Here is a 27,813-nt window from a genome sequence, read left to right as displayed (position 1 = left end):
GTTCTGGGTACACTTTTTGGTACGCCCACGCTGGCCGGGGGTTTGCCGCGTATTCGCGTCCGCTTTCCCCCCCACAGTTTCAAGGCCGCACCTCGCCGGACTGTCCGCCAGGCCGAGCAAGACGCCCGGAGCGGACATGGAGCGGACCTTCGGACCCCCAAAAGGCTCTACATTGAAGCGCAAGAGGCATGTGCCAAACGGTGCCAATGCGACCCTCCCCAGCTACTTCGTACGTGCTCTCCTCTGGGTGGCGGCAAGGACCCTGCTCTGGCGCGCTCGATGTTTCCCCTTTTGGGGCATTTGTTCGTCCTTTTTTCTCCCCTTCCCCCATTTCCCCTGCGGAGGAAGGTGCATTCGTCGTCATCCTGGCCCCCTCCCGCGTCGCACCGCCGCCCGGCCGGCCAGCCGACCGTCATTGACTCTACTAGGCAATAATGAGTCTCGCGCGTGGCTTCGTCGTAGGGCTGCCCACCTACCTTAGTACCGTACCCGCAGCGATTGTCCACGCACGCACCCATGTTCTTCTCTCTTCAGACTTGTACTGTATATTTAAGCATATACCCCCCACCCCACGCGTCTGTCCATGTCCTCGATTGAATGAAGCCGAGAGAGCCTCTTTTACTCTCTGTTATTATTACTGGCTCCTAAAACGACACGGCCTTCACGCCCTCCCTCCCCGTTGAACGGCGACTGGCACTGCAAATGAGAGCCTCCGGCACCACGCGACACCAGCAACCCCGGCCGGCCCTCACCGGCATTCGATAATGGCCGCGCCGACGACGAGCATGGTCGCCGTGGACGAGGCCGTTGTCGTCAAGGTGGCCGAGGACGGCCTCACCGCAGGTTGGACCGAGACGGCCAACGCGAATATCAGGAGAAACGATGACGGCGGCAACGACAAGAACGTTGGGGACAAGGAGCATGACGACCCCAGCGCAGCGTCTCCGACATCGTCCTCGCGGCAGGAGCGCAAGGGCGACGACTCTAGCTTCAAGTACTTCATGGTCAGTGACTGGAACCTAGCCTTTGAGAGCAGCCGACTGACACGAGGGCTTGCGGACAGCGCGTCTTCACGTACAACGACACCAAGGGCTGGTTCATGAACGCCGTCGCCCTCGTCTGCATGATCGCCGCCGGCACCGTCCTGCCCCTCATGGACATTGTCTTTGGCAAGTTCATCAACGTCTTCAACCGCTTCGTCACGGGCGACCTGACGCCCGATGGCTACATGGATGAGGTCGGCAAGTACACGTACGTCTACCTTCTCTCCCCCCCGGGATGGACCGAGTGGAAAGAATGGGAACTATGACAATTCCACGTGTCGTCGTCTCTTCTCCTACCTACCCTTCTTTCTTTGCTTTGTCTTAGAAATGCTGGCCCGTACACGAAGTCGCTGACCCTCACGCGCAGCCTCTACTTTGTCTACCTCTTCATCGCCAAATTCGCCCTCACGTATGCCTGGACCATCTTGGTCAACATCACCGCCATCCGTACCACCAAGAAATTGCGCGTCGACTTTGTCCGCCAGACGCTGCGCCAGGAGATCTCCTTCTTCGACGCCCCCTCGTCCTCTGTGTCGGGCCAAATAACCACAAACGGCAACCTCGTCAACAACGGCATCTCGGAAAAGCTCGGCCTCACCGTCCAGGCCGTCTCCAGCTTTGTCGCCGCCTTCGTCGTCGCCTTTGCCGTCCAGTGGAAGCTCACCCTCATCCTCCTCGCCATCGTGCCTGTCAACCTCGTCGTCACCGTCTGGTGCGTCATCGAGGACACCGTCCTCGAATACCGCATGTTTGACATTTACTCGGAGAGCGGCTCCCTTGCCGAGGAGGCTTTCGCCACCATCCGCACCGCCCACGCCTTCTGGGCCTTTCCCAAGCTCGTTGAGCGCTTCGGCGCCATCCTCGAGCGTGCACGGCGCGTCGGCAAGCGCAAGAGCCTCATTTACGCCATTCTCTTCCCCGTCGAGTTCTTCTGCGTCATTGCCGGCTACGCCCTCGCCTTCTGGCAGGGCATTCGCATGTACTCGACCGGCGAAATTGAGCAGCCCGGCACCGTCGTCACCGTCATCTTCGCCGTCCTCGTCGCCGCCCAGGCCCTCACCCAGATCGCGCCCCAGACTATTGCCATCTCCAAGGCCACCGCCGCGGCCCAGGACCTGTTTGCCGTCATCGACCGCCGCTCTGCCATTGACTCGCTCTCCACCGAGGGGACCCGCATCCCCAACTTCAGGGGCGACATCAAGCTGCGCGGCGTCCGGTTCTCGTACCCGTCCCGTCCCGGCGTGCCCGTACTGCACGGCCTCGACCTCGACATCCCATCGGATAAGACGACGGCCCTTGTGGGTGCCAGCGGCTCCGGCAAGAGCACCATCTTTGGCATGCTGGAGCGTTGGTACTCCATCTCTGCCGGCTCCATCACGCTTGACGGCCACCGCCTCGAGGACCTGAACCTCCAGTGGCTGCGAACCAACATTCGACTCGTCCAGCAGGAGCCTACCTTGTTTAGCGGGACAATATACCAGAATGTCGTGGACGGGCTGACGGGGACGGACATGGTGGAGCTCGACGACGACGGGAAGCGACGTCTCGTTCGTGAAGCTTGCCAGGCTGCGTATGCCCACGACTTTATCGAGGATCTCCCCAAGGTGAGTTTTTCCCACCCCCCATCGTGTTTCCTTTTGCATCGCCAGCTAACGACAGAGTGCAGGGCTACGAGACGTACATTGGCGAGCGCGGCGCCTCCCTCTCCGGCGGGCAGAAGCAGCGCATCGTCATTGCCCGCAGCATCATCTCCAACCCCAAGGTCCTGCTCCTCGACGAGGCCACCTCCGCCCTCGACCCCAACGCCGAAAAGATTGTGCAGGCGGCCCTCAACAACGTCGCCAAGGGGCGCACCATGGTCGTCATTGCGCACCGCCTCAGCACCATCCGCGACGCCGACAACATCGTCGTCATGTCCAAGGGCGAGACGATCGAGTCGGGCACCCACGCGGAGCTCATCGCCCATGGCGGCGCCTACGCCCGACTCGTCCAGGCCCAGGACCTGAGCAAGGGCGGTGGCGGTGGCAACGCGGCCGAGGACGGCGACGTGGACAGTGACGAGGAACGGGGCAAGCCACCTGCGGATCTAGACGTGGCGCTGACGCGGGCCTCGACGACGGGCACCATCCCCAGCGCAAATGCCAAAGCGGACGAGAAAGGCTTTGGCCTGCTGCACGGGCTGTTTCTCATCCTGAGGGAGCAGCGGTCTCTGTGGTGGCCCATGGCGGTGACCATGGTGTGCTGCCTCATCGGCGGCGGGACATACCCGGCGCTGGCTGTGCTTTTCTCCAAGACGATGCGCTCGTTCGAGACCATCGACGTGAGCAGGGGCAACTTCTTTGCCCTCATGTTCTTTGTGGTCGCTCTGGCCAACTTTGTGGCGTACTTTATCGCGGGATGGCTGGCAAACATCCTGGCGCAGGTGAGCGACGCCCCTGAATGAACCCCCCCCCCTCCCTCTTCTCGCTCCCATCCATGGCACGCGCGTCAGACTGACAATAGGCTTGCAGACAGTCATGAAGTTTTACCGCGGCGAAATCTTCGACAACACGCTCCGGCAGGACATGACCTTTTTCGACCACACTGATAACTCGACCGGGGCGCTTGTGTCGCGGCTCGCGTCAGAGCCGACGTCGCTGCAGGAGCTGCTGTCTATGAATGTGGCGCTGCTCGTCATCAACGTCGTCAACCTGGTATCGTCATCGGTGCTGGCCATCGCCGTGGGGTGGAAGCTGGGCCTGGTGCTCGCGTTCGGGGCGCTACCCGTGCTCGTGGGCGCGGGCTACGTGCGGATCCGGCTCGAGTTCAAGTTTGAAGACGACACGGCAGGTCGCTTTGCGCAGAGCAGCGGCGTTGCGGCCGAGGCCGTCATGGGGATCCGCACCGTGTCGTCGCTGGCGCTCGAGCGCGCCATCGTCGAGCGCTACGAGGAGCGGCTGAGGGGCATCGCGGGCGCCGCCATCGGCAGCCTCGGGTGGAAGATGTTCTTCTACGCACTCAGTCAATCCGTGTCCTTTCTCGCCATGGCGCTGGGCTTTTGGTACGGCAGCAAGCTTGTGTCGACGGGTGAGTACTCGACGGACCAGTTCTACACCGTCTTCATCGCCGTCGTCTTCTCGGGCGAGTCGGCCGCGATGCTATTTCAGTACACGACGAGCATCACCAAGGCCCGGGGCGCCATCAACTACATTTTCCGCCTGCGTCGCCAGCGGCTACTCTTTGACGCGCCCTTTGACGATGAGGGCAGCGGCAGCAGCAGCAGCAATGATGCCGTGGACGAAAAGGAGACGACGGCCACCGCCAGCGCCAAGGGCACCGAGGTCGTCTGCGACGCTGTCGAGTTCTCGTACCCGCTGCGGCCCAAGATCAAGGTGCTCCGGGGCATTGACGCCACCATGCGGCCCGGCAAGATGGTGGCGCTCGTCGGGGCGTCGGGGTGCGGCAAGTCGACCATGATTGCGCTGCTGCAGCGCTTCTACGACGTGACGTCGGGCGAGCTGCGGGTCAACGGCGCCGACATCAAGACGCTGGACCGGTGCCGCTACCGGCGCGACGTGGCGCTTGTGCAGCAGGAGCCGGTGCTGTACCAGGGCTCGATCCGCGACAACGTGTCGCTGGGCGTGGAGCGCGGCGAGCCGTCGGCGGCGGAGGTCGAGGCTGCGTGCCGCGCCGCCAACGTCTGGGACTTTGTCGCGAGCCTGCCGGAGGGACTCAACACGCCGTGCGGCAACCAGGGCCTCTCGCTATCGGGCGGCCAGCGGCAGCGCATCGCCATCGCGCGCGCCCTCGTCCGCCGGCCCAAGATGCTGCTGCTCGACGAGGCCACGTCGGCCCTCGATACCGAGTCGGAGAGGGTCGTCAAGGAGGCGCTCGATCGCGCTTCAGCCGGCCGGACCACCGTGGCCGTGGCCCATCGCCTGAGCACCGTGCGCGACGCCGATGTCATCCTCGTGTTTGCCAAGGGCCGCATCGTGGAGCGCGGCACGCACGACGAGCTGCTCGACCAGCAGGGGTTGTATTACGAGATGGTGTTGGGGCAGTCGCTCGACCGGGAGGCCGCTTAAGGCCTGGTTCCTCTGATGCGTATTGGCGACGGGGACGTTGCTGTCGTGGACAAGAGGGCGTGCGTTGATAGACTCACGATGGTTGGCGTTGGCGTCTTGGGATAGAATCAAATGCAGGGTAGCACGTGCATCTCGCCTCCATGTGCAAACTTCACTCATATACTTAGTCCTCACACACATACAGATACCACATACACATCAAAGGCGTTTAGGGCATTTAAAATGTATTTTTACCTAAGACACTACCATCTCTCCACCTTTTAGACCCGTGTAGTCATGTGTACCGTCTATTCTATCGAACCAAAAATCACACCTACAGCAGCAGCACTAGCACTCTACGCCAGCGTCTTGGCCTCGCCCTCCTTGAGCTTGCCCGCGTCGACCAGGCGCTTGACCTCGCCGGCCCAGACACCCTTGATGTCGTCGGCCACCGTCAGGCCGTTGAGCTTGCCGGCGAGGGCGGCGATCTCGTCGGGGTCGATCTTGCCCTGGACGAGCTCCACGTCGTTGAGGACGGCGTCGATCTGGGCGGCCGAGGCGTCGGCAGCAAAGTAGTTTGCGTCCTTGACGGAGCCCTTGAGGACGCGCTTGTTCTTCTTGACGGCGTTCTTGGCCGCCTCCTTGGCCTTCTTGGCGGCGTCGCGGTCCGTCTTGGCCTTTTCCTCGGCCTCCTTGGCAGCCTTGGCCTCGGCCTCCTTCTTGGACTGAGCCTCCTCGGCGGCGCGCTTCTCGGCGGCCTCCTTGTCGAGGCGCTTCTTGTTCTTGGCGGCGTTGGCCTCCTGGCGGAAGCGCTTGATGCGCTCGTCGCCGGCGGACGCGTCGTCGAGCAGCTTGCGCAGGCGGGCGTTGTCCTCGGCCTTCTTCTTCTTGCGGGCGTTTGCGTTCTTGCGCTCGACGTGGCGCTTCTGGTCGCGGTTCTCGTTGTCGTCGGGCACGTCCTCGTCGAGGTACTCGAAGCTGCGCCAGCTGTCAAAGTTGTACCAAAAGTTGTAAAAGTCCTCGACGTGCTCCTTGGACGAGTTGACGTCGCCAAACGTCGGCACGGGGTGCGTCTTGGAGAAGCGCGCCTCCGACTTGAACACCTTGGACCACAGCTTGTAGTAGCTGTTGTCGCCGCCCTTTTGCAGCTGCTTCTTGGTCGGCGGCTCGACGTCGGCCTCCTCGTCCACCGAGTCGTACTGCCGGCGCTTGACGGGGTCGAGCAGCACCTCGGTCGCCTTCTGGATGCACTTGAAGAACTGGTCGTCCTCGGTCGCGCCCTGGGCGGCCTTTTTGTCCGGGTGGTGCTTGAGCACCTTCTTGCGGTGCGCCTTCTTGATCTGCTCCTCGGTGGCCTTCCAGCGGTACTTGGAGATGCCGAGCACCTTGTAGTGGTCCTGAGTCTGTTCCCGGGTGCCCTGAAGTTAGCCATGGAAAGAAATTGACTCCTCATGTGCTACCCAGAGGCACACACAGAGAGAGAAAGGGGGGGGAGGATGAGGGAAAGACTTGCCTTCCAGTCCTTGGCCTGCGACTGCAGCATCATGGGGTCCTCGGGCTCGCTAACGTCGCTCTCGTCACCATCCTCAATCTTCTTGGCATTCTCCTGCGCCTGGATGCGGTCGTCCTCGGAAAAGGTGCGGTTGTTGCGGGAGCGGCGGGCGTGGGCGAGGAAGTGAGGGCCGACGGGCTCGATGCTGCGCTGCGTGGCGCCCGACAGCTGGCCAATGGCCTTGAAGTCCTTTTCGGCGCTCCAGCCCTCGGGCAGGAGCGGCAGCGGGATGGTGATGTGCGCAGCCGATGCCATGGTTGCGGTGTTGGCTTCAATAGCTGCTGGACAATGAGAGGTTGCGCTCGAGCTGCAACTTTTTTTCCCTGCGCACGACAGTAGGGGATGGAAATTTTTGGTGGGGTCGGGTTCGCTGTGGCGGCTGATTACGAGCTGGGGCGCCATGGGCAGCGGCAAGCGGTCCGCCGTATGTGGCTGCTGGCGCCTCAGTGGCCGCCGGAAACCGGCTGAACTCGGGCTCCGCGGCGACAGGACGTCGGGCGCTTCAAATGGAACCATGGAAACATTTTGACAACCAGAAGGCTGCCTTTTTGCGACTTGAACCAGGCGATCGTCCAGACCCCGTCGCCATGGCTTTGGTAGCATATCGGAACCTCATGCGCGCGGCGCGCATCGCCTTCCAGGGTGAGTTACTTCAGCGCCAAACTGGCGACATGTTTTCTGACTTAGGAAACGCAGGCGACGCCCCAGTCCTGGCCGCCGCGCAGGACCAGATCCGCCACGAGTTCCGCCAACGGTCCGCCCTCGACGCCTCCGCCCCCGACGCGCAGGCTGCGCTGCAGCATGCAGGCGAGGTCGCCAGGTTTCTCCGGGAAAACGTCGTCCAGGGCAGGAAGGCCGCGGACGAGGAAGGCACCTACAGTGCGTCACCACCGCCCTTCTCCCCCCTTCCTCCTGAATGGGCGGGCGGCGGTGCAAGGCTAACCAAGAGTCGGCAGAGCTACGGATCCACGAGCACACCGAGAGGGGGGACAACGAGAGCATAAAGATGGGCAGCATGGGCACGCTAGGGGGCGGAGGATGCGGCTGCAAATGAGGCCTCTTTGTGGAGATTCCAAGCCTGAACTAAACTGTACCACTACCTGTACAATATACGCCGACAACATGATACCCTCTCATTCCAAATGAGATGCATGACCCATCGCTTTTGCTCTTCTATCCGCTCGTATTCACGTCCAAACCCAAACGCCGTGCACTGAGAATGCTAGAGATGATGACCGTTGAGGCGGCTTGGCTAGTCGCCCGAGAGGCTGGCATAGTTGGGTGTCTCGTCGGCCCCCGGCGGCGCTGCCACCGTCGGCGGAGCCGCAATCCGGGCCTGACCGCCAGCCCCCGGCTGTGAGGTGCCGCCCTCGATGGCACGGTGGTGGCCCTGCGGCTTGGCGATGCGTGCGTCCCGCAACATCTGGCCGCGTTGCTCTCTGTCCATGGTGCCAATGGCCTTGGGCTGGCCCCATCGTATCCGCAGCGGGCATCCGGCGATGACGGCGCGGCCCTGGCAGGCGGCCGCCGCTCTCTCCGCCGCTTCTCTCGTTTCGTAGTTGACGAAGGCGCAGTGCGACATGTGCGAGCACACCAAGCTCTTGATCTTGCCGTGCACCTTGAAGAAGTCGCGCAGCTTGTGCTCCGGCAGGTCGTCTTCGACCCCCGTGACGAACAGCGACATGATGTTCTTGTCGTCCGGTGGCAGCCAGTCCTTGGGGCTCGGGGGCAGCTGGGCTGCACTGGGGAAGCGGCCCTTTCCGCCACGCGGCCGGGCCCCGGCAGCGTGAGCGGCGCGCGTGTCTCGTGTTCGGATCGGTCCTGGCCCCCCGACGCCCGCGCCTACCGCGACGTTGCCACCAGCCGTGCTGCCCTCGGCCGCCGCCAGCTCCGACGCGTCGACAGTGCGGCCCTTACGGAAGTAGGGCTTGCTGGCGGCCAGGCGGCGTAGCAGCTCGCGGGCCTTGTCGTCCGTCTTCTCGTACTCTTCGACGCCGGCCTTGCCCTCCTCGATGAGCTTCTCGTTGTTCTGGGCAAAGTACTCGCGGTTGATGTCGGACTGGGGCCCGGGCGCGACCATCTTGAGGGCCGCGTCGCGCACAGCAATAGGCAGGCCAAAGGACAGGTCGAGCATGCAGCTTTGACAGCAGTTCTTGAGGCGGGCGCACGTCAAGCAGATGTTGGTGCGCTTCTTGCGGCCCTGGTTGCGGTCGGCGTTCCACGAGAAGACGGTGAACGGTCGCGTGCACTGTGGGGAATAGCGCGTCAGCATCATCAAGGGCGCGACAGATGTGGGCAGCGAGGAAGACTTACCAGCTTGCATTCAGCGCCGTAGTCTTCCTTGATCATCTTGACGTAGGGGTTGTCGGGCAGGCAGTTTTCGCAGACGGACGGGAAGTCGGTCGACTCCCAGCCGGAGCGGTTGAGGTCCTGCTTGATCTGGGGCGGCATGATGACGGCGACGGCGACGGCGATGGCGGGCAACAACGCGCGACGACGCGGTGATGATGAGGTTGGCTGAAGCAGCGGCCGTCTGCTGTCTGTCTGGTCAGAATCTTATCGCTGGCCAGCCAGCCCTGCGCGCGCCTGCTGGTCGGCCAACAAAGTGCCACCGCCACTGGCAGAGCAAGGTGCTGAGCGCTGACTAAGTCTCATCCATCGCTATCGATAACGATCTGGGACGAAATGACTAAGCGACTCAATTGTGGAACTAGCGCCTTTGGCAGGTCCCTCCGGTGAACCTCAGCGCAGAGGCTGCTGAAGGCCTTCAGATCAACCAGGTTGGCTCGCATTCACGCCCGCCCCAAACCACGTCCGCCAGGGTTCGCGTTCGTATTCGTGTCGCTGGCCCACCGCCTGCCCAATCAAGCCTTCGCCCCCCCAGATTGAAGCGGGAAGTGCACAGCAAATCTCAGATTGGCGCCACCCCCAGCACTAGCGATACAGCAGTGAACGGAGGAAACAGTGCAGGTAGTCAGGGGCAGCCCAATTGGCATGTGGGAACGAACAGGAAAAAAAAGCGGCGGCCGCGAAATTGCGAGCCCCCCAAGCCGCGCAGCATGGAGGGTCAGGCCATCTCCATAGGTAGTATTAAACCCTCCTGCCTCCACTGAGGATCCCTCGCAACGTATGCGACGCCTCCCCCTCGATCCCTCCGTCTCTCTTCTTCTCCTCTTCTCCCTGCCTCCGCTGCTTCTTCATTGTCCTCGTCCCGCCGCATCGCCCGCCCCTCTCCCTCGGACAGACCAGCAAAACCTTCAACATGGTTTCTTCCACCGCCTCCAACCTTGAGCGCGAGGACCACAGCCGCGATGCTGCCTTCAACAAGGCCATGCACGGCAAGTCGGCCCAGGCCCGCGGTGGCATCGCTGCCATGTTCTCCAAGGGTGCCGACGCCAAGAAGGCTGCCGTCGACGAGTATTTCAAGCACTGGGACAACAAGCCCGCCGCCAACGAGACGGCCGAGGAGCGAGCCGTACGTCTGCCTGGCATCTCCGCCCCTGACAATCGTCGTCGACGATGTCCTTTCTTTGGCAAAACTGACCGCGCTTCTTCCAGGCTCGCACCGCCGAGTACGCGACCCTGACGAGACAGTGAGTTGAACGCTCCCACCGGCGAACCACGAGAGCACCTCGATCTAACCCGCTCGCCCAGCTACTACAACCTCGCGACCGACCTGTACGAGTACGGCTGGGGCCAGTCCTTCCACTTCTGCCGCTTCTCGATCGGCGAGCCCTTCTATCAGGCCATTGCCCGTCACGAGCACTACCTCGCCCACAGCATGGGCATCAAGGAGGGCATGAAGGTCCTCGATGTTGGTTGTGGCGTCGGCGGCCCTGCCCGCGAGATTGCCAAGTTCACGGGCGCCCACATCACTGGCCTGAACAACAACGACTATCAGATTGAGCGCGCCACCCACTACGCCGCCAAGGAGAACCTATCGCACCAGCTCGACTTTGTCAAGGGCGATTTCATGGTTAGTCTGGTCCCTCATGTGAGCCCGTCGTAAGAGGTATGTGCTGCGTGCTAACCTGCGGAAAGCAAATGTCATTCGAGGACAACACGTTCGATGCTGTCTACGCCATCGAGGCCACGGTGCACGCGCCCACGCTCGAGGGCATCTACAGCCAAATCTTCCGCGTGCTGAAGCCCGGCGGCGTCTTTGGCGTATACGAGTGGCTCATGACGGACGAGTACGACAACGATAACCTCCACCACCGCGAGATCCGTCTCGGCATCGAGCAGGGTGACGGCATCTCCAACATGTGCAAGGTCAGCGAGGCCCTCGACGCTATCAAGGCAGCCGGCTTCGAGCTGCTGCGCAACGAGGACCTGGCGGACCGCCCCGACCCCTCGCCGTGGTACTGGCCGCTGTCGGGCGAGCTGCGCTATATCCAATCGATTGGTGACATCTTCACCATTGTGCGCATGACCACCTGGGGTCGCACCATTGCCCACAACTTGGCGGGCTTCCTGGAGATGCTCAAAATTGCCCCTGCCGGCACCAAGAAGACGGCCGACAGCCTGGCGCTCGCCGCCGACTGCCTCGTCGCCGGCGGCCGCGAGAAGCTCTTCACACCCATGTACCTGATGGTCGCTCGCAAGCCGACACAGTGAGCGAGGAGGCGATGGGTGGCAGCAAGCACGATATTCGCTCGGGGGCTGGCGTTGGGGCACTTCGCGCAACCTGGAAGCGACGAAGAATCGGACAACATGGATAGACGGAGCCTGGACGGAAACATGCATCAAGATGAGCGTTTCGAGGCTGCGGGCACAGCGAGTTCGACACGGAGTCATGTACACAGACGACATTAGATCATTTAATACTCTTGAACTTTTTCCCCTGCCAAGGCGGACTTTTGCGTGGGTTTGGCTGAGTGAAGGCGGCTTGGATCCGCCTAGCGTTGGGAGGCTGATGCGCGCCGCCGGGTGAGTCAAGAGAGCCGCAGCTGCGCCGCAAGGCAGCGCATCGTCTTGTATAAGACGGAGGGAGCTGAGGCTGCCGTCAAGAATACATCAAGGTACTGCTCTACCCTGCTGCACTGCGACTGGCGACTGCGACTTAGACGACAAATCCTCAACTTCCGACACCAACACATCAATTCCCACACACACAAAGAGCGTCATTCATACTACCTATTGCACCCGAGATCAGTGCAGAGATTCCACATTGGCCGTCTGGCCCTCTGCCCAGGTCCAAGCCGAGGGCCATGGCCGAGCCCTCCGACGATGACCTCATCCAGCTTTCCGTCTTGCGCGACGAAGAGACGGACAGCCTCGTCGAGGAGGGACATATCAGCGCGGAGCGTCGATGGGACTCGCCCCTCGAATCGACCTTGGTCTTTGCGTATGGCGAGATGGCGCTTCACATCACGCCGGGGGCCGCGTACCCCATTGCGCAGCCGACGTGGGAGATTATCAACCACAGCATGCCCATCGACGCCGTCGACGCCCTGCGCAGGCGGCTGCGCGGCATCGTCGCCGAGGGCGCGCTCGTCAACACGCTCGGACGGCTGCACGACTGGGTAGACGCCTGCGACGGGTCCGAGTTTGACTACTCCAAGGTCGTGACGTTGATGGTCGAGGAGACGAACCGCGCGATGGAGCTGTTCCGCGCGAAGCGGCTGTGCAAGACGCCCGTCAAGAAGAAGGCGACGAGAAAGGCGATGCCGCGGCTCGACTTTGACATTAAGCAGGGCGTCGCCATGAGTACGCTGTCGTCGAGCGAACTCGCGCAGCGCTACCTCGGCGTGACGCCGCAGGACGTGGCCGCCATGATCCCGCCGCAGTACCGCGTGCAGCACGTCGAGGAGGTGATCCGAAAGGACCTGGCCGTGGGCTTCGACCGTGCGCACGCCCAGCTCCGCGAGGGTCTGTCCGCGCTGCCGCTGAGCACGTTGCGCCGCCACGCACCTCCGCAGCTCTGCCGCAGCGCCCGCACGTCCGACTACGTGGAGCACCTGGCGCGGCCGCGGCTCACCTTCCACGGGACGCAGCGGCGCTTCGTGTCGAGCATCGTGCGGCATGGGTTCCTGCGGCCGGGGATGCGCGACCCGGCGACGGGGGCGGAGCACGGCGTGCGGTGCGGCGCGACGTACGGGCGCGGCATCTACAGCTCGCCCGACGCGGGGTTCGGGCTGGCGTACGCGGACCGGTGGTGCGGGCGCACGGCGCCGGGGAGCTACTACGGCGTCAAGCTCATCGTGTGCGCGACGCTCATGGGCCGGGCGCGGCGCATGTACCGCGAGGACGGGTGGCGCGACAGCGACGAGGCGTACGAGGGCGCCGACTCGCACGTCGGCAACGAGGGGCTCGAGTACGTCGTCTTCGACCCGCGGCGCATCCTGCCCGTGTACGTGGTGCACCTGGACTGGGGGGACGACGACAACGCCGACTTTTTCGAGGACGTGCCCGACGACCCGGCCGAGTACGCGGCGTGGGCGGCCAGCCACATGGAGAAAGGGGGAGAGCGCAAGACGCACCCGCGACTAATACGCAGCGAGGCGCAGTCCGTGATGATGTTGCCGGGAGACAGGCAGCGGGCCAAGGAGGCCGTGATGGCGAGGGCGGCCAAGTACTTTCCCTACGGGTACGGTCCCGCGACGGGGACCAAGTTCCAGGTGCTCGAGGTGGGCGAGGTGTCGGAGGACGAGGAGGACTACGGCGAGTACCAGGAGCAGCGCGTCGACCTTTTCGATACCGACGACGGCAAGGACAATGCCCTGGACGCGGGCGGGTACTGGAGCTGGCAAAAGATGGGCGAGCTCGAGGACCACGGCGAGCAAGGGGTTGAGCGCGACGAGTACCTCGCGCAGAAGCGGGCGCGGGGCCCGGCGTGGAGGGACGTGCTGCTGCCACCACGGGATGAGGGTGGTGGTGGTGGTGGTGGCGGCTCTGCGTCGGGGGAGGGGGAGGGCGACGACGCGGAGGATGATGAGTATGAGTTTTGCCTGGGGAGGCTGATGGGCGCGGAGGAGTGAGTGAGTGCCTGCCCGCCCGCTGCCGTCCAAGGCTAGTTTCACGGTGATATGATATAATATCCCAAGGCGACGTCAATGATGACCTTGACCCGTTCGCAAACGTAGCAACAATTTGCATAAATCTCACGCCCTCTTCTTGCGCGCCACGATAAACGGCCGATGGTCGTCCCTACCCCCCGACGCGTGTGTCTCCGTCTCCAGCACCTCAAATCCCGCCGCCTCCAGCTGCGCGCTCAGCTCCACGGCAGTAAAGACGGCCGCGTACGGGGCCCTGCCCACGGCGCGCATGACCGGCAGCGCGAGCCTCAGGAGCGGATTCATCTCGCCGACGCATGGCGTCTTGGTGATGAGCAGCCCGCCGCCGTTATGGTCGTCGGCGCGGAGAAGCGCGCGGATGCCCTTGAGCGTGCCGGGGAGGTCGCGCACCAGGTGCAGGTAGTTGAACCCCAGCACGACGTCAAAGGACGACCTCGTTGTTGGGCTGGCGGTGGCGGCGTCGGGTTCGGGCCTGGCGGCGGTGAGGAGAGACGCTATGGTTGCGGTGTGGAACTCTAGGTTGGTGGGGAGGGGTTTCTTGTCGGTGGCGATGCGAATCATCTGTGGGGAGATGTCGGTGGCCAGATACTCGCCCACGCGGTCGGCCAGGCGCAGGGCCGTCGAGCCCGTCCCGCACCCGAGCTCCAGTACGCGATGCGCGGGCCGGAGCAGGCTGGCGGTGCGGTCGAGGGTCCGCTGGTAGCCGGCTTCGTCCGACACGGCGGACTTGGAGTATGACGGGGCGGTCTTGTCCCAGAACCGGGCGTCGTCGTCGCTCTCTTGAGTCATCTTGGGAGGGGTACACAAGACGTGTGCTGAGCGAAGGAGTTGTGTACATTGGGCGCGCCGTTGCGCTTGTAATATGTATCGTCAGCGTTCAAGCTTGAAGTCGCCAGTAAGTACATGGGCCTGCGCCCTTTGACCACAGATGGTGGCTCGGGTATCGGGTTCCTCGCAGCTACCGACGCCAAGGCTCGGGATGCGACGAGAGGTGTCATCTGCCCCTCAGCCCTGGACGAGCTGATGAAGGGGGGCTACGTATGAAGTGCACGCAGCTGAAAGCTCGTGACCGCGGGGTCCGCTACGTGGTGCTGCTCAAAGAGACGTTGACGTCTGACTCGGTCCGCTATGCGATTTACGCTGCAGCCCGACCTGTGCTGGTGGATGGGGCACCGCTTGGAGGGGACGGCTTGGCTCTTGAACGGCGGCCGGCTATCCTTGTTGTTGAGAGGCATTGGTCAGCCTCCCTGTTTGGGGCTCCCGGTTTGGGATCCCGGTTTGGCCCTTCCTCGTTTGGGTCTGCAGCTATATAGCTACGCACATCTCTGCAGACCACAGTCATAGTCTCTCCATATCATCCTTTTGAGCCTCATTGTGCTGTGCCCCCCTTTCTCACTTGTGACATTGGACAATCTCAGGGACCTTGAAACGCTTCTGCTTGAAAATGATATCTGTCTTGGCTGGAACTTGCCCGCCCATCGCTATCGCATGCACCATGGCAGAACGGAAAAGAGTACCAAAGTAGAGTCTATTGCCATCGTTTGTGCCCGTTGAGACGCTCAACCTCCAACGCGGCGAGGATAAACGTCGACTCTCCGAGCAGGCTATCAGGCAGAATCGGCCGAGACGTATAGTACTCGTACGTCGCCGTCGAGTTGAGACTGCAGACGGCCACCGTCTTGTCGAACCCAATGGTGCCGTTCCCCTTGCCCACGTCGGTGACGAACGCCCTCGTCGTGTACTCGTACGCCCGCAGCGCCGCCTTTTGCAAGCCCTTGGGGCCGTCGCTCACGAGCCCCAGCCGCAGCCCCTTGAGGATGGAAAAGATGAAGAGCACCGTGCTGGAGCTCTCGAGGTAGTTGCCCGCGCGCCTGGGAAACGTGGGCAGCTGCCACCAGGCGCCCGTCTCGCCGTCGGCAAGGTCCACGAGCGCGTCCACGATCTGGACCGTCACGTTGCGCACCTGGCTGCACAGCGGGCGATATGGCTTGTCCGACGACGACGACCCCGCGCCGCAGTCGTAACGCTCGTACGTCTGCACCATGCCCGCGAGGAACCAGCCGAGCGACCGTCCCCAGACGTAGGGGCTCGCGCCCGTCATGTTGTTCGCCCACACGGCCTTGCGCGACCAGTCGTATCCGTGCACGAGGAGAGGCGGTCCGCCGTCGGGCCGTCGGCAATGGTCCTCGAGCAGCTGGACCTGCAGCCGCATGTCCGTCTCGTTGGGGTGCGCGGCGCCGGCCATGAAGGGCAGCAGGGAGACCATGCCGTCGAGGTAGCTCCACTCCGTGTAGACAAAGTACCAGAGCCCCGAGTCGGGGTTGCGCCGCTGCAGGGCGAGGGACGCGTTGATGGCCTCGTATGCCGTCGTCGAGGCGGGCGTGACGGGCAAGCCCGACGAGACGGCCCGCTCGATGCCCGTGGCCAGGGAGAAGCGGTCGAGCGGACGGGTCGCCGCCCAGGTGGCGTTTGTGTACGGCCGCGACGCGCTGTCGAGCACGCCGACGAGGTAGCGCCCGTCGTCGTCGCGGGAGGGGGCGTCGGGGTACTGGGCGAGGGTCTCGTGCATGGCCAGGGCGAGGATGCCGTTCTCGAGCGTGCTGGATGCCGCGCCCGAGGAGATGACGCCCTGCTGCCGCAGCTTGATGCTGTCCAGCATGCGCCGCGAGTACGGCTGGTGGCCGCATCCCCGGGCGGCGACGGGCGCCATGGCCAAGGCGGCGGCGAGGGCGGCGACGATGGCGGCGAACATTGTGGCGGGCTGCATCGCCGGGCGTCGGAGGGTTAAAAACAGGGCGAGACAGAACCAGACGTCACTGCACCTTTCGATGGCGCGGGATGAATACAATGGGCTGGGCTGAGTGTCTGTCTTGCCTGGCCAAGGGACCTGCAGGCTCATCTTATTTATATACAGGACGACGGGCTTCATTTCAACCTTTTTGCGCCCCGTATTAGCGTCAATCCTTGCGCAAATTGACTTCTAGAAAGCGAACTACGAGGCGTGTGCTGCGCATCGGTACAGTAAGCGGACGGCACCAAGGTTCAAACGATCGGCGTCCGGGAGACATGGGTGTCATGGGTGATGAGCCGATGGGGACGGCCCGGTGCCAACTAGGAACAGGGTCAAAAAAACTCGACCTCTGTGTTCCGCGGAAGCCATGCCCAAGATGATAAAGCTTTTTGCGCCCGAGTCAGAACCGATGAGGGAGTATGGTGCCCATACTGGTTAGTAACGTTACGTGCTAGTTCAGGGCGCGCAGCAGCCGCGAGTGAAGGAAAAGAACGCCGTGGTGATACCCCTGGTTCGCGCCCTGACACAACCATGGCGTGACGCGGAAATAAAACGTCGGCATCGTCGGGTCCTTTGTACGGTATGTTGGCGGCACTCATTCCACCGCCCTCCTCCACGTGCTCTTTTGCCCGTTTGCGCGTGCAGCTTTCATGGCGCAAACGCATGTCTCGCCTTCCGAGACGCATGAGCGGGCGCATCGTAGGGCCATCGAGCCGCAGAGGCCCCCGATGTCCGACCCGAACTGGCGCCATCAGTGTTGGCATTGAAGACAGACATGCCGCGGCTGCCGGCCGATCGGAGGAAAGACTGATGAGACTTGTCCAGTGATGCCCGTGCCATTCTTCACTCTCCGCGATGATGACCTGGAACCCAATCATGTCCTTTCCTGCGGAGAGGAAGCGAGAGACTGGTCGTTTGTCTGTGAACCCTAGCCCTCCAAGTCAAAGACCTAGTGCGCCGTAGGGGTTGCCGTCATTGGTGTGCGCGCCCGGATCTGAAACGTCCAAGTGCTGTCCCGTTGTTGTCGACAAAAGTTTGTCCTCGTCCCGCTTTGGCGTATGCTGCTTGTCCTGCCTAGCATGCGAGTCAGCGTCGGGAGACAAGCCGTTTGTATCGACTTGTGGCTCATAGGGAGCTCGTGGGGCGAGCTGTTGAACGGCGGGTGTGTCGTGGGTTGTTGTCAGACTCGAGTCGCATCGTCCTGGTCGAGAAATGGCATCAACGCGCGGCGAGTCCAGCACGCCGCCGTGCCAGTGAGCGTAGTGGTCGAAACGAGCGCCATCAACGACGGCTCTGGCCTTGTCATTGAGTGTCAAATCGACCGGCGTAGCGAAATGTACAAGGACGAGACGTACATGGACGGAAAGATGGCACGTTGCGGCATCATGTGTGGCGCCATCAATGGCTGCGAAAGCGGCCAGCTTTGCCGTCTGTTCTCTCCGTTGCCCTGGGCGGTCCGGCGCCGTTCTATTGTGACGAGTAAAGAGCTCAAGTCGGTTGGGTCTGCGGGATGTCGGATGGTCAACATCACGTTAATTGATCCGGTTCATGCTGTGCGTGGTCAAGGTAAAGAAAGAGCGCCACTTCAAAGCCCACTCGCGTCAGCTTCCCTGGCCATTTCCTGCTTTATTGCATGTGCAGAGCACGAGCCGTGTGCGTGCATGTACTTGGCATGTTGCCACTGCAAGGGAGGGAGGGGCTATTCCATCGAATTGAGCGGCTGACGGGTTCGCCCTCGCGAGGGGACAAGAGGCCGCCATCAACGAACAACCCATTGAACGAAGCCATCGTGTAGCGTGTGACAACCACCATACACTGACCAATGATTCCTCCACCAGGCAGTCAGCCAAACAGCCTAGTAGATCCGTCATGGCACCGTTTATTACCTGCATAAGGTACACAGACTGAATGATGTGGAATTATCCCACCTTATTTCGATGCCAGACCAACGGCACGTTCTCTCCATTCAACCCAACAACAGCCCATTCACACCGTAGCGCAGAACCCGGGCAATTACTCATCATCAGCAGCACCTTCTATCCACACACGAGACGAGTTGCTGATGAGCGTCTTGCGCCCGCCGCCGGCCATTTGCTGATTATGCGCCATTTCGTTATCGCGGGCTCGGGCACAACTCACGTAAGACGAGACGAGGGGGGAGAGCGTGAGACGACGATTCGCTTGTTGGCTTGCTGCACGGCTCGTCGGGCTGCTGTGGGACGTATGTATCTGAGAGTGATGAGCCCCGGTTACCAGCATCTGCTGCATTGAATGAATGATGATGCGGCGGCGATCAGCCCGTAGGCCGTCCAGGGGTCAACCGTCAGGCTAACAGAGGACGCTTACTTTTGAGTGTCCCAACACACACACACCTGCATCGTGCACGTTATAAACTACTGCCACCATCCCGGTGCCTGTGCCCAGTCTGGTGGCTCAGGAGTACTGCTACCCTGAGACAGCATACATACGCGAGGCAGGCACCTGCAGGCCATCATCATCAGCAACGTCGCAGCAGCAGCAGCCATGGTCGTCCTCAAGCCCCAATCCGACTTCGGGCATGCCCCGCCCCCGCAGACGCCCTACAGCATCATCACCAACCTCCCGGGATGGGACCAGGCGCGGAGCATCCGCGACGGCGACATGTCGGCGCTGTCGCGCATCGTCCACATCTACCCGCGCTTTGCGCCGACGCAGTTTGCGGCCGAGGTACTGTCCAGCATTGTTTCACTTTGCTTGTCCCCATGCTAATGCCTGGTTACTGGCAGCTGGGCCAGGCCATCGCACAACTCGTGGGCATGGAGGGCTCCGTCGCCCTGCCCTATCTCAACCCCGACATGGGCCCCTACACGCGCCGGCACGTCACGCTGGCGCAGCGCAAGGAGCACGTCATGACGCCCGACGCCATCAGCCTCCGGTGCGTCGACGTCGGCGGCCACAGGCTCTTCGTCGTGCTCTACGACCCCAAGCACATGCTCGGCGCCATGGCGACGTGGAGCAACCCCGGCATCGGCCTGTCGATTCGGGCCGGGGAGCAGCTCCTCAAGCATGTCGCCACCATGCAGGAAGTCGAGCTGCCGATTGGTGGTGCCGACGCCGACGTGATGCCTGCCCCAACATGGACGCCCGAGGGCCCGGCGCACCAGGGTCTGCGTGAGCGCATCGTCGAGCTGCTGCATCGGGCGCCGCTGGACCCAGCCAGGGTGGCGACGTGCGCGCCCGGGGACGTGTATCTGTATCCCACGGGCATGGCGGCCGTCTTCCACACGAGCAACGCCCTCGTGCGCTTCCGCCCGGGCACCATTGTCGTCCTGGGCGTCGTCTTCCACAACACGTACCACCATCTCATCGAGGAGTCGCCCCACGGCTGGAAGCATTTCGGCCGCGTCGACGAAGAGGGCATCGACGCGTTCGAGTCGTGGCTCGACCAGGAGACTCAGAACGGCAGGGACGTCAGCCACGTGCTGGTCGAAGTGCCCGGGAACCCAACCCTCGATACGGTCGATGTGGCCCGCATCAAGAAGCTGGTGAGTCCGTCCGTTGTACACGGCCAACACTCACTCAGTAGACGTCAGAAGAAAACTGATCCCGCAGCACACAGTCGGAGAAACATGGCTTCATCCTCATCCTTGACGATACTGTCGCCGGCTTCGGCAACGTCGACTTCCTTGCCGAGACGGACGTGCTCTTGACCTCGCTCACCAAGTCCTTTAGCGGCCTCTCCAACGTCATGGGCGGCTCCATCGTTCTCAACCCCCTCTCGCCGCACTTTTCGGCCCTGTCCTCGGTCTTCTCCTCGACGCACCGCAACGAGCTCTTCATTGCCGACGCGGACGTGCTGCTCGCCAACTCGCGCGACTTTCTCGCCCGCACGCGACGCCTCAACCGCAACGCCCACGCCATGGCCACGTTTCTCCACGGCACCATCGGTCAGGGCGATTCGCCCGTCGCCAGCGTCCAGTACCCGGGACTCCTACCCAGCAAGGGCCTATACGACAAGTACAAGAGACGCAGCGACAAGGAGTTGCCAGAGCCGGGTTACGGATGCCTCATGACGGTCAACTTTGCGAGCGTGGCCGCGGCCAAGGCCTTTTACGACCGGCTCGGCTTCTACCCGAGCCCGCATCTGGGCGGCCACGTCACCCTCGCGCTGTGCTACAACATGTTCATGTTCTCCAAGAATCCTGAGGAGAGGGAGTACATGAGGACGTGCGGGGTCAAGGAGGAGAGCGTGAGGATCTCGGCCGGCCTGGAGGACGTGGAGGACCTCATAGACACCCTCAAGGATGCTTTGGATGCTGCTGCAGCTGCTGCAGAGGAGGCCAAGAAGAAGCATGCCGAGACGACGGCCAAGGACGTGTAGATCCTGCAGGATGGAAAGGAAGACGACGACGCGGTAGAAGACCCGCATTTGAGATGGGACCTGTATGCACACTCATAGATCTAGACACCTTGTCATGCCCTGCGTGGTGGGACAGCCCAATTCTATGCCCACTTGCCCTTTGGTGTCCAAGCAAGCGCCAACAAGTGCCGCGTCAAATGGAGCTGTCTATAGCATTTGTTCCAAGTTTCCCGCCAACATCATCTTCGTGTGCCAGACATTGGTCTCCCCCGAGCTAATATCGTTCGAGCAGCCACCCCCTCCGTGACTCGCTGTCCATCTTCTCGAGAAACGCCATCTCGATCTCCTTGACAGCCACATACCTCTCCACCAGATCGTCGCCAAGCAAGCCACGCAGGGCGCGGTCGTCCCGAAGCGCAGACAAGGCCTGCGGGAGATTGGAGGGCAGCCTTTCTGTGATCCCGAGACGCCGCCTCTCCTCGTCGGAAAGAGTGTGCGGCTCGTGTACGCAGTCTTTCCATCTCAGCGGCGTGTTGCTCGTCACGCCGTCCAGCCCGGCCAGGATGATGGCCGACATGGCCAGGTACGGGTTGGCCATGCCGTCGACGCACTTGAGCTCCCAGTGGCTCCCGTCGACTTTCCGCAGCGGCGCCTCTCGGTTCTGGGTCCCCCACGTAACCCACGTGCCACCCGCCCACCACCCGTCTCTCACGCGCTCGTAGCTCGCGGCGTTGCTGTACGTCAGGGCCGCTATCGCCTGGAGGTGGGACAGGATGCCGGCGTAGAAGGGTTCGTAGACGTCCCTTTGCGAGCCCCCGGGTGACGAGATGGACATGTGGACGTGGCTTCCGGTCCCGCAGTCGTCTCCAAACGGCTTCGGGTGGAGGGTGGCCTTGTATCCACGCGCTGTCGCACAGCATGATATGACATCCCGGGCAAAGAGCAGCGTGTCCACTGCCTCGAGGGGCGTCGCCTTGGGCAATACAATCTCGTACTGTGCGCTGGCGCTCTCGGCGTGCACCATCTCCACGTACACGCCCGCCGCCTCCAACCGCTCGATCGCAGTCTCAATGACAGTAGCAACTACTTCATGGTCCATCACCCGCGCAATGCACCATTGATGACCGACTCCTCGGAGTGGCTCGTACTGGCCGCCCTCGCTGACATCGAGGATGACGACCTCGACCTCGAAGCCAATCGCCAACGTCAAGCCCGCGACGCTCGCCATTTCGACGGCTCGCTTCAACGCCGATCTTGGGCACAGCGGAACAGTCGAGCCGTCCTGCTCTCTAAAGTCGGCCATCACCGTAACGTGTCCTGCTCGGGGCCCGAGGCGGAGGCTGCCAAGGTCTGGATGCAGACGCCACTCCCCCACGGCACTGGCCCCCGGTGCCCGCTCCCCCGCGTACGTCATCCCCAAGCAAGCCTTTGTGATACCAAAGGAAAAGTCTTCATTGTTCTGGAGCATGGACCGCACGCGACGCATGGGGATGGCGCGCATCCGCGGCGTGGCCGTCATGTCGTTCCAGCAAACCCGCAGGAACCGAATGGAGTCGTCTAGGTTCAAGACTATGGACCGAGGCGCAACCCCTCTCGACACCAACTCCGGCGACGTCTGCGGCTGCATCTTCAGCTTCAGGTCGTAGATCCTGTTGGCGTTGTGAAAGAGGACATGCTCAACAAGGCCGATGGCCTGCGTCCAGCTCAGGTCGCCCCTGCCAACATAGTCGCACAGCACCGTCTCCAACACCTCTCGCATTTGCGTCACGGCGAGCAGGTACGTCTCTGGGAACCAATGGCCGTCGGTACTCCATAGGATCTTGGACGTGGGGCAGAGTTCAAGCATGTGTCGCACAACCTTCTCCTGCCCATCCCTGCTGAGGAACGGGAACACCTCTCCAATGTCGGCATAAACGTTGGCGTACATGGCCGCCAAGTATCCAGTCTCGCGGGCAAACGGGTAGCCGGAGTGTAGCAAGACGATCGGGACCGTGGGATACGCTTCGATGAAAGCCTGCAGGTGAGAGGGTGACGACGTCGTCAAAGTGATGTCGTTGTCCCCCAACCCGGTGTGGAATTGAATGGGCTTGCTGCAGCGACTGTCGCTGACGAGGCCCGCAACAAGGTGCACGAGATGCTCATTAAGACCTCGATGATGGACCCTTGCAAAGGCCGTCGCGTTAGGGCCTTGCCTCTGGCGAAAAATGCCCTCGAATGCCGAGACCGCCAGCTCGCTGTCGGGCGTCGGCGGGATGGCCAAACCCGTGCGGTAACAAATGACCGACTTGAAGCCAACGACCTCGGGGTCCGCGATGGCCTGCAGGATGGACTTTTCGAACGCCTGTTCAAATGCCTCGTACGACTCTTGCGCCGTACCGCATGTCGTACACGCCGCCTCGATTAGAGGGACAGCCACATGCTCAATCCTGACGATCCTCTTCGCGGCGCTGGCGGTGAACCGGCTGAAATGGGAGTACGGCTCCGCTTCGCCCGCGCCGTCTAGCCCGTCATCCACCAAGACGCTTTGGATGCCAGACAGACAGGTCGCGATCCACGCGTCATAGTCACTCTCGCGCCTCTGCTCGATGGCGGCCTCGACGGCCTCCCAGGTGGAGTCGCATCCGAGCACGCCCGAGAGTTGCTTCACGGCGCGCACGTGTGCCAGGCTGTCCCTACTGGCGTGGAGGGCATCGCCGTGGGCCTCGGTGGCAATGGACAGCAGCGGGTGGCGGCTCAGCGCCTCGCGTCTCAGCAGCGGGTGCGCATGATTGTCGATGATGGGCGTGGCCCGGATGGCATGGAGCAGCTGCTCCTTTCCGTGGTGGGTGGCGGCGACGGCTGCCATTGCATCTCTCTCGACTTGGCAGTCGCAGCAAAGGTGCTTGCTTCCCTGGAGGGAGTTCACAGCGTGATGAGGTTGGGAGGGCGGGGCATGTGAGGCGGCGGTTTCCTTCTTGTCTCAAAAGGGCGTCGACGTGGATCCGCTTGAAGCTCCATGTCACCACCGGGCTGGTCTGCTGGTCTGCTGGTTCACTTGTTATTAGGAGGCGTCTGGCGCGGCCCACAGGTACGGGAAGCGTTGACGGCGGGCGTCTTCCGGCTCACTGATGAAACCTGCAAGGCTTACGTCTTACCCAGGACCATATCTCTATTTGCCTACGTCCCCCGCGGCTTACAAGGGGTTAGTGCCAGCGCCAGCAGTCAGCCCGCGATGGCCTCAATTGCAAGCAGCCTTCATATCTCTCATCTCTCAATTGCGCGTAGGCTAGCCTCAATCTTTGCGTCTCAAGTACGTACAAGCAAGGAGTTACAGCCCGTAGCATAGGCCAAGAAAGTCTACTATGCTAATACGTCTGTCTGGGGCTTCGGCTTGTACGGGCGGGCGTGGGCAAATAGATATATGGTCTTGGCTTGCTTGGGTAAATAGCAGTTCTCTTCGATTGTATACGCTATCTCACGCTAGGCGTCACAGTCCAATCTGCCGCAAACTTCCCTTCCCGCCTCGTTCTATCCGGGTCGACATAGAGCCGTGCTCCAATCGCGTCACTCGTCATGTCAAACACGCGAACGATCATGTATATGGACTCGTCCGTCGTGAGCTCACTCATCTGTACTTTGTTAGCGCCGAGCCAAGTGCTCATAATGGTCACGCAACCCGCTATATAATGACTTACCAACTTATACTGCCGATCACTCATAGAGAACGGCCCCTTACGTCGCCCAAACGTACTCTTCACCTCGATATAGTAATATACGTATCGGCGATTTGCCTATATCCCGGCATCGAGATATTCGCTATCGACTAGCAGTCGTATAAAAGCGCCGGTCGTATCCTTATATACGATATCTATAGTCTCGTCCTAAGCTATACCGGTCTATAGCTTAACGTAAGCGTAGTCTATATAGCCTGCCGAGCCCGTCGCGAGACGTCGCATTATGCTTTGCTAGCATAGGGGTCTAAAATCTTCTAGGACCGAACTTAATAGCTTATAGACGAATAACTCGCCCGCGGCTCCTACCTTATAGTCTTTTTCTATCGACGCCGCCGACTTACGCCTTAACTAAGCGCCTTCTATATCTTTAAGTACGGCTCCTAGTATTGTAACGCGCGGGTCGGCGGGCGTGGATACGCTAGTAGCGCCTTATCGTGGTATGGCAGTTGCTCGAGCGTAGGCAACGGCGTGTAGGAGTAGCGCGCGATAGCGATCGCTACTACTCGCAGTGACGACTATAGAGAGAGGCATATGTGGGATCCGACGCTAGCGATGGTGGTGCGTTTGCATCTCAATATATATGTCATGTCTGAGGCTATCCTCGTAGTTGTCCAGGACACTGTTGTCGGGAGGGTTCCTGAACCCAGCAATGGGGGATACCGATGTGCTCGAGGCAATTTCGTTACCAGCAGTTAGTGATGTCGAGGAGTTGCTGCGGTTCCTAGCGTATAGAGTGGCCGACTCTCCCCGGTGTTGCACTGTCGGACTAGGCCAAGGTTGAGGATTTCGCCCTTGTCCTCGATGCAAACCTCGCTTTGGTACAACTCAACACTGGCATGCTCACCATCCTGGGGCAGAATGAGTATTGCAGAGATACCATTCGTCTCGCATGTCTCAGCTTTGAGCAGAAGAGCATAGAGAGCCTGAAGCTGATCAGGGCTGTGAGCTCGGGGACTTTTGACATGAATCGCGATTCTAGCACTGCAGTTAGCTGCCCACCCTACCTGGGCATATGGACAAGCCGACTAGACGGTCTACCGTGTCAGCGGATGCCCCTTTCGTTTGATGTCCCGCATTGGGTCGGACACCAGCCATGTTGACTCCGGATTCACAAAGGAGTGGTGCTTGACAACTTTCGACAGCAGTTTTTTGCACCGAAACCTTACGTCTATAACTACTCCAAGGACCTTTCACTGTCTCTTTCTGTTTGACCTCTTACGGCAGGTCATATCCATGACCATGCTAAAGCCCAGTGCGGGCTTAGCCCATTGTGCTATGTTAACTTGGCTAGTTTTGTATTGTTTGTAACTATCGGAGCTCGGCGAAGGAGACTTCCACAGACTTTTACCAGTACATGATTAACGATATACAAACCAGAGCCAATACCCATTGCTCCTAAGCCGAACCAAGCCCACGGGTTCTTTCCCAGCCACATTAATGCGAGAGCGTCTGCTTGGTGCCAGGTTCTGCTTTCCAGGTCGGTGACGTACGGCGCTAACTGAGTTGAATTAATAACCTGTATCGTCGGTGAGGGCAGTGAATGCTGCGTGAGTAGGTAGTCCTTCAGCACCCAAGTTATGAAGAAAGGACCAGCCGCTATCATGATGTTGCAGTAGGGTTCCAGTCGAGCCCAAAACCGGGTCATACGATAAAAGAAAGGTAGCTTGTAGATTGCCGCTGCAAAGGCTGGATGTCTCGCTGAGGACACCATAAAATCATTAGACACCCCAGTTGGAACTGTTGATTTGAACACGGCTGTGTGCAGCGCTGTGCCATATTCGACTTGGTCCAGCGGAAAAGTGTCGTTACAGAAGGTATCCATATCGAGGTATATTCCGCCGTAGTGGTATAGGATGAAATAACGAATAGAATCTGCACGTTGAACAGGAAATGCATAGTTGCTCCAGCTATCCAAGAACCAAGGATATTCAGAAGTGAGAAAGTCGCGAGCCGTTCTGTCGGTCCACAGCTAAAACAATTAGCAACCGCAGGTGTTTCCCAAGTAGTCATACCCCTGCATTCCCTTTCAAGACAGCATACCTTGTATTCGTAGTCGGCATAAGCTTGTTTACAACTCTGTTGTGAAAGAACCCACTTGTCGGGAATTGTCTGATTGGCACAGGTTTGATGCAGGATTCGCGGTATCTTTGGCCGGTGACGATACCCTGCTGCCGGGTTATAATATGATAGACCAACTCGAGGTTCAAATAGCTCCCCATTCCTCAGTAACAGCGTAACGAGAGGTTCGAGGGAAGAAAGCAGCAGGATCATGATGATGAAGTCTGCTAGGAGGAGATATACTGCGGCCCTTCTCAATCTGAGCAGCCGCAGCCATGTGCTTGGCCGCCCCCAGGCAGAAGCAGATGCGGATTCCCATTCTAGGCGCTCCTCATCGTATGGCCCCGTTCCAGTAACCCACCGGTAGGTGAGCTCCGGTTTGGTTGCCATTACAGAGTTTAGTGTCGAGAACATGCTACAGTCACGTTCGTAGTGGTCTCCCTCTTTCCCATTATGGTCTTTATAATTTGAGCTGAAAAGCAAAAAGATGACTTACATTTTCGCCTGCAAATCTCATCACACTGGGATCTCTATCACAGACGAAACCCAAAACATGACCTGAGACTGTCTGACCAAGTGTCTTACATGCATGCCAATGCCACAGCAGCACCCAAGCACCACACTAATAATTGTCGGTTTGGACACCGAGTCTAGCGATTCATGAAAATTCCCTTCCGTGTCTTATTAATATATCTCCGCTTCCGCATGCAAATTAACAACTAACTAGTACTGACGATCAATTGGTTAGGTGATGACGTAGGGACACGTTCATTGGCTCGTTGACAGTGACCCCTTTCCCTTAGAGCCAGGCGGAAGATGAATGCGTGCAAGCCAGGAAGATAGATGACATCTACACGTAGCCTGCATAGCCTACATCTATCTATCTATATGGCGGTCTATGGCTAAGCAGCTACATCTATCCACCTGAGCTGCCGGGAGATAAATATAGATAGATTCCCTACCCTCGTGGTGTTACGATGTTGAATCGGGTCGGTAACGCTGGATAGAAGCCGTCCGTTCTGAGAAATATAGCGGACTCAGAACTGAAGGAGAGGGCAAAGGCGGAACAAGTTAATAGGCAGGGTTAGTGAGACACTCGTTCCCGCAGGTGTCTGTTTAATATCTGTTAGGTCCGCGGGGGTACAAGGGGCTGGCCGACAGCCCGGAGGCGAGACTGAAAAAGGAAAGAAAATGTTGGATTACCGCCAAGGTACGTTGGTGTTCTGAGCTGAGCAGGTCGCAGCCCCATCCACGTAAA

General features: G+C 60.7%; 12 protein-coding genes across 13 annotated transcripts; 6 read left to right on the top strand and 6 right to left on the bottom strand.

Moving 5' to 3' along the window:
* Positions 1 to 674: 674 nt before the first annotated feature.
* JDV02_008057 (uncharacterized protein) lies at positions 675 to 5,362 on the top strand. The gene is made up of 5 exons (XM_047989616.1): positions 675 to 1,004; positions 1,064 to 1,251; positions 1,411 to 2,647; positions 2,710 to 3,465; positions 3,554 to 5,362. The coding sequence occupies exons 1-5, from the start codon at positions 765 to 767 to the stop codon at positions 5,105 to 5,107; spliced, it is 3,975 nt and encodes a 1,324-aa protein (XP_047845619.1). The 5' UTR covers positions 675 to 764; the 3' UTR covers positions 5,108 to 5,362.
* Positions 5,318 to 6,966, bottom strand: zuo1 (Hydroxymethylglutaryl-CoA lyase). Its single transcript, XM_047989615.1, has 2 exons — positions 6,600 to 6,966; positions 5,318 to 6,489 (listed from the first exon to the last, which is right to left on the bottom strand). Exons 1-2 carry the CDS (start codon positions 6,891 to 6,893, stop codon positions 5,443 to 5,445), a joined length of 1,341 nt encoding a protein of 446 aa, XP_047845618.1. The 5' UTR covers positions 6,894 to 6,966; the 3' UTR covers positions 5,318 to 5,442.
* Positions 6,967 to 7,167: 201 nt separating this feature from the next.
* MZM1 (Mitochondrial zinc maintenance protein 1, mitochondrial) lies at positions 7,168 to 7,919 on the top strand. The gene is made up of 3 exons (XM_047989614.1): positions 7,168 to 7,280; positions 7,335 to 7,517; positions 7,595 to 7,919. Exons 1-3 carry the CDS (start codon positions 7,226 to 7,228, stop codon positions 7,690 to 7,692), a joined length of 336 nt encoding a protein of 111 aa, XP_047845617.1. The 5' UTR covers positions 7,168 to 7,225; the 3' UTR covers positions 7,693 to 7,919.
* SLT11 (Pre-mRNA-splicing factor slt11) lies at positions 7,691 to 9,305 on the bottom strand. Its single transcript, XM_047989613.1, has 2 exons — positions 8,952 to 9,305; positions 7,691 to 8,886 (listed from the first exon to the last, which is right to left on the bottom strand). The coding sequence occupies exons 1-2, from the start codon at positions 9,087 to 9,089 to the stop codon at positions 7,891 to 7,893; spliced, it is 1,134 nt and encodes a 377-aa protein (XP_047845616.1). The 5' UTR covers positions 9,090 to 9,305; the 3' UTR covers positions 7,691 to 7,890.
* A 595-nt stretch (positions 9,306 to 9,900) lies between these two features.
* ERG6_1 (Sterol 24-C-methyltransferase) lies at positions 9,901 to 11,255 on the top strand (the record flags this gene model as incomplete). Its single annotated transcript, XM_047989612.1, has 4 exons — positions 9,901 to 10,113; positions 10,197 to 10,231; positions 10,293 to 10,614; positions 10,680 to 11,255. The coding sequence occupies 4 exons, from the start codon at positions 9,901 to 9,903 to the stop codon at positions 11,253 to 11,255; spliced, it is 1,146 nt and encodes a 381-aa protein (XP_047845615.1).
* Positions 11,256 to 11,848: 593 nt separating this feature from the next.
* Positions 11,849 to 14,157, top strand: JDV02_008052 (uncharacterized protein; the record flags this gene model as incomplete). The annotated part of the gene is made up of 1 exon (XM_047989611.1): positions 11,849 to 14,157. The coding sequence occupies one exon, from the start codon at positions 11,849 to 11,851 to the stop codon at positions 13,616 to 13,618; it is 1,770 nt and encodes a 589-aa protein (XP_047845614.1). The 3' UTR covers positions 13,619 to 14,157.
* JDV02_008051 (uncharacterized protein) lies at positions 13,742 to 14,443 on the bottom strand (the record flags this gene model as incomplete). Its single annotated transcript, XM_047989610.1, has 1 exon — positions 13,742 to 14,443. The coding sequence occupies one exon, from the start codon at positions 14,441 to 14,443 to the stop codon at positions 13,742 to 13,744; it is 702 nt and encodes a 233-aa protein (XP_047845613.1).
* A 739-nt stretch (positions 14,444 to 15,182) lies between these two features.
* JDV02_008050 (Unsaturated rhamnogalacturonyl hydrolase) lies at positions 15,183 to 16,406 on the bottom strand (the record flags this gene model as incomplete). The annotated part of the gene is made up of 1 exon (XM_047989609.1): positions 15,183 to 16,406. The coding sequence occupies one exon, from the start codon at positions 16,404 to 16,406 to the stop codon at positions 15,183 to 15,185; it is 1,224 nt and encodes a 407-aa protein (XP_047845612.1).
* A 980-nt stretch (positions 16,407 to 17,386) lies between these two features.
* Positions 17,387 to 17,973, bottom strand: JDV02_008049 (uncharacterized protein; the record flags this gene model as incomplete). Its single annotated transcript, XM_047989608.1, has 2 exons — positions 17,387 to 17,738; positions 17,801 to 17,973. 2 exons carry the CDS (start codon positions 17,971 to 17,973, stop codon positions 17,387 to 17,389), a joined length of 525 nt encoding a protein of 174 aa, XP_047845611.1.
* Positions 17,974 to 18,353: 380 nt separating this feature from the next.
* JDV02_008048 (uncharacterized protein) lies at positions 18,354 to 18,716 on the top strand (the record flags this gene model as incomplete). Its single annotated transcript, XM_047989607.1, has 1 exon — positions 18,354 to 18,716. The coding sequence occupies one exon, from the start codon at positions 18,354 to 18,356 to the stop codon at positions 18,714 to 18,716; it is 363 nt and encodes a 120-aa protein (XP_047845610.1).
* Positions 18,717 to 18,849: 133 nt separating this feature from the next.
* On the top strand, positions 18,850 to 20,971 carry JDV02_008047 (Cystathionine gamma-synthase). 2 transcript variants are annotated; one of them, XM_047989605.1, is made up of 3 exons: positions 18,850 to 19,151; positions 19,211 to 19,969; positions 20,044 to 20,971. In XM_047989605.1, the coding sequence occupies exons 1-3, from the start codon at positions 18,969 to 18,971 to the stop codon at positions 20,803 to 20,805; spliced, it is 1,704 nt and encodes a 567-aa protein (XP_047845608.1). In that variant the 5' UTR covers positions 18,850 to 18,968; the 3' UTR covers positions 20,806 to 20,971. The 2 variants fall into 2 exon arrangements, with proteins under 2 accessions (XP_047845608.1, XP_047845609.1); XM_047989606.1 differs by having other exon boundaries at positions 19,211 to 20,971.
* Positions 20,829 to 23,709, bottom strand: JDV02_008046 (uncharacterized protein). The gene has a single exon (XM_047989604.1). The coding sequence runs from the start codon at positions 23,627 to 23,629 to the stop codon at positions 21,059 to 21,061; it is 2,571 nt and encodes an 856-aa protein (XP_047845607.1). The 5' UTR covers positions 23,630 to 23,709; the 3' UTR covers positions 20,829 to 21,058.
* Between the last annotated feature and the right edge of the window lie 4,104 nt (positions 23,710 to 27,813).

Source organism: Purpureocillium takamizusanense, chromosome 8, assembly GCF_022605165.1.
Source record: "Purpureocillium takamizusanense chromosome 8, complete sequence".
In the NCBI taxonomy this organism is placed as follows: domain Eukaryota; kingdom Fungi; phylum Ascomycota; class Sordariomycetes; order Hypocreales; family Ophiocordycipitaceae; genus Purpureocillium; species Purpureocillium takamizusanense.
Note: the sequence above shows the minus strand (reverse complement) of the source record. Positions and strands in the feature narration are given on the sequence as shown.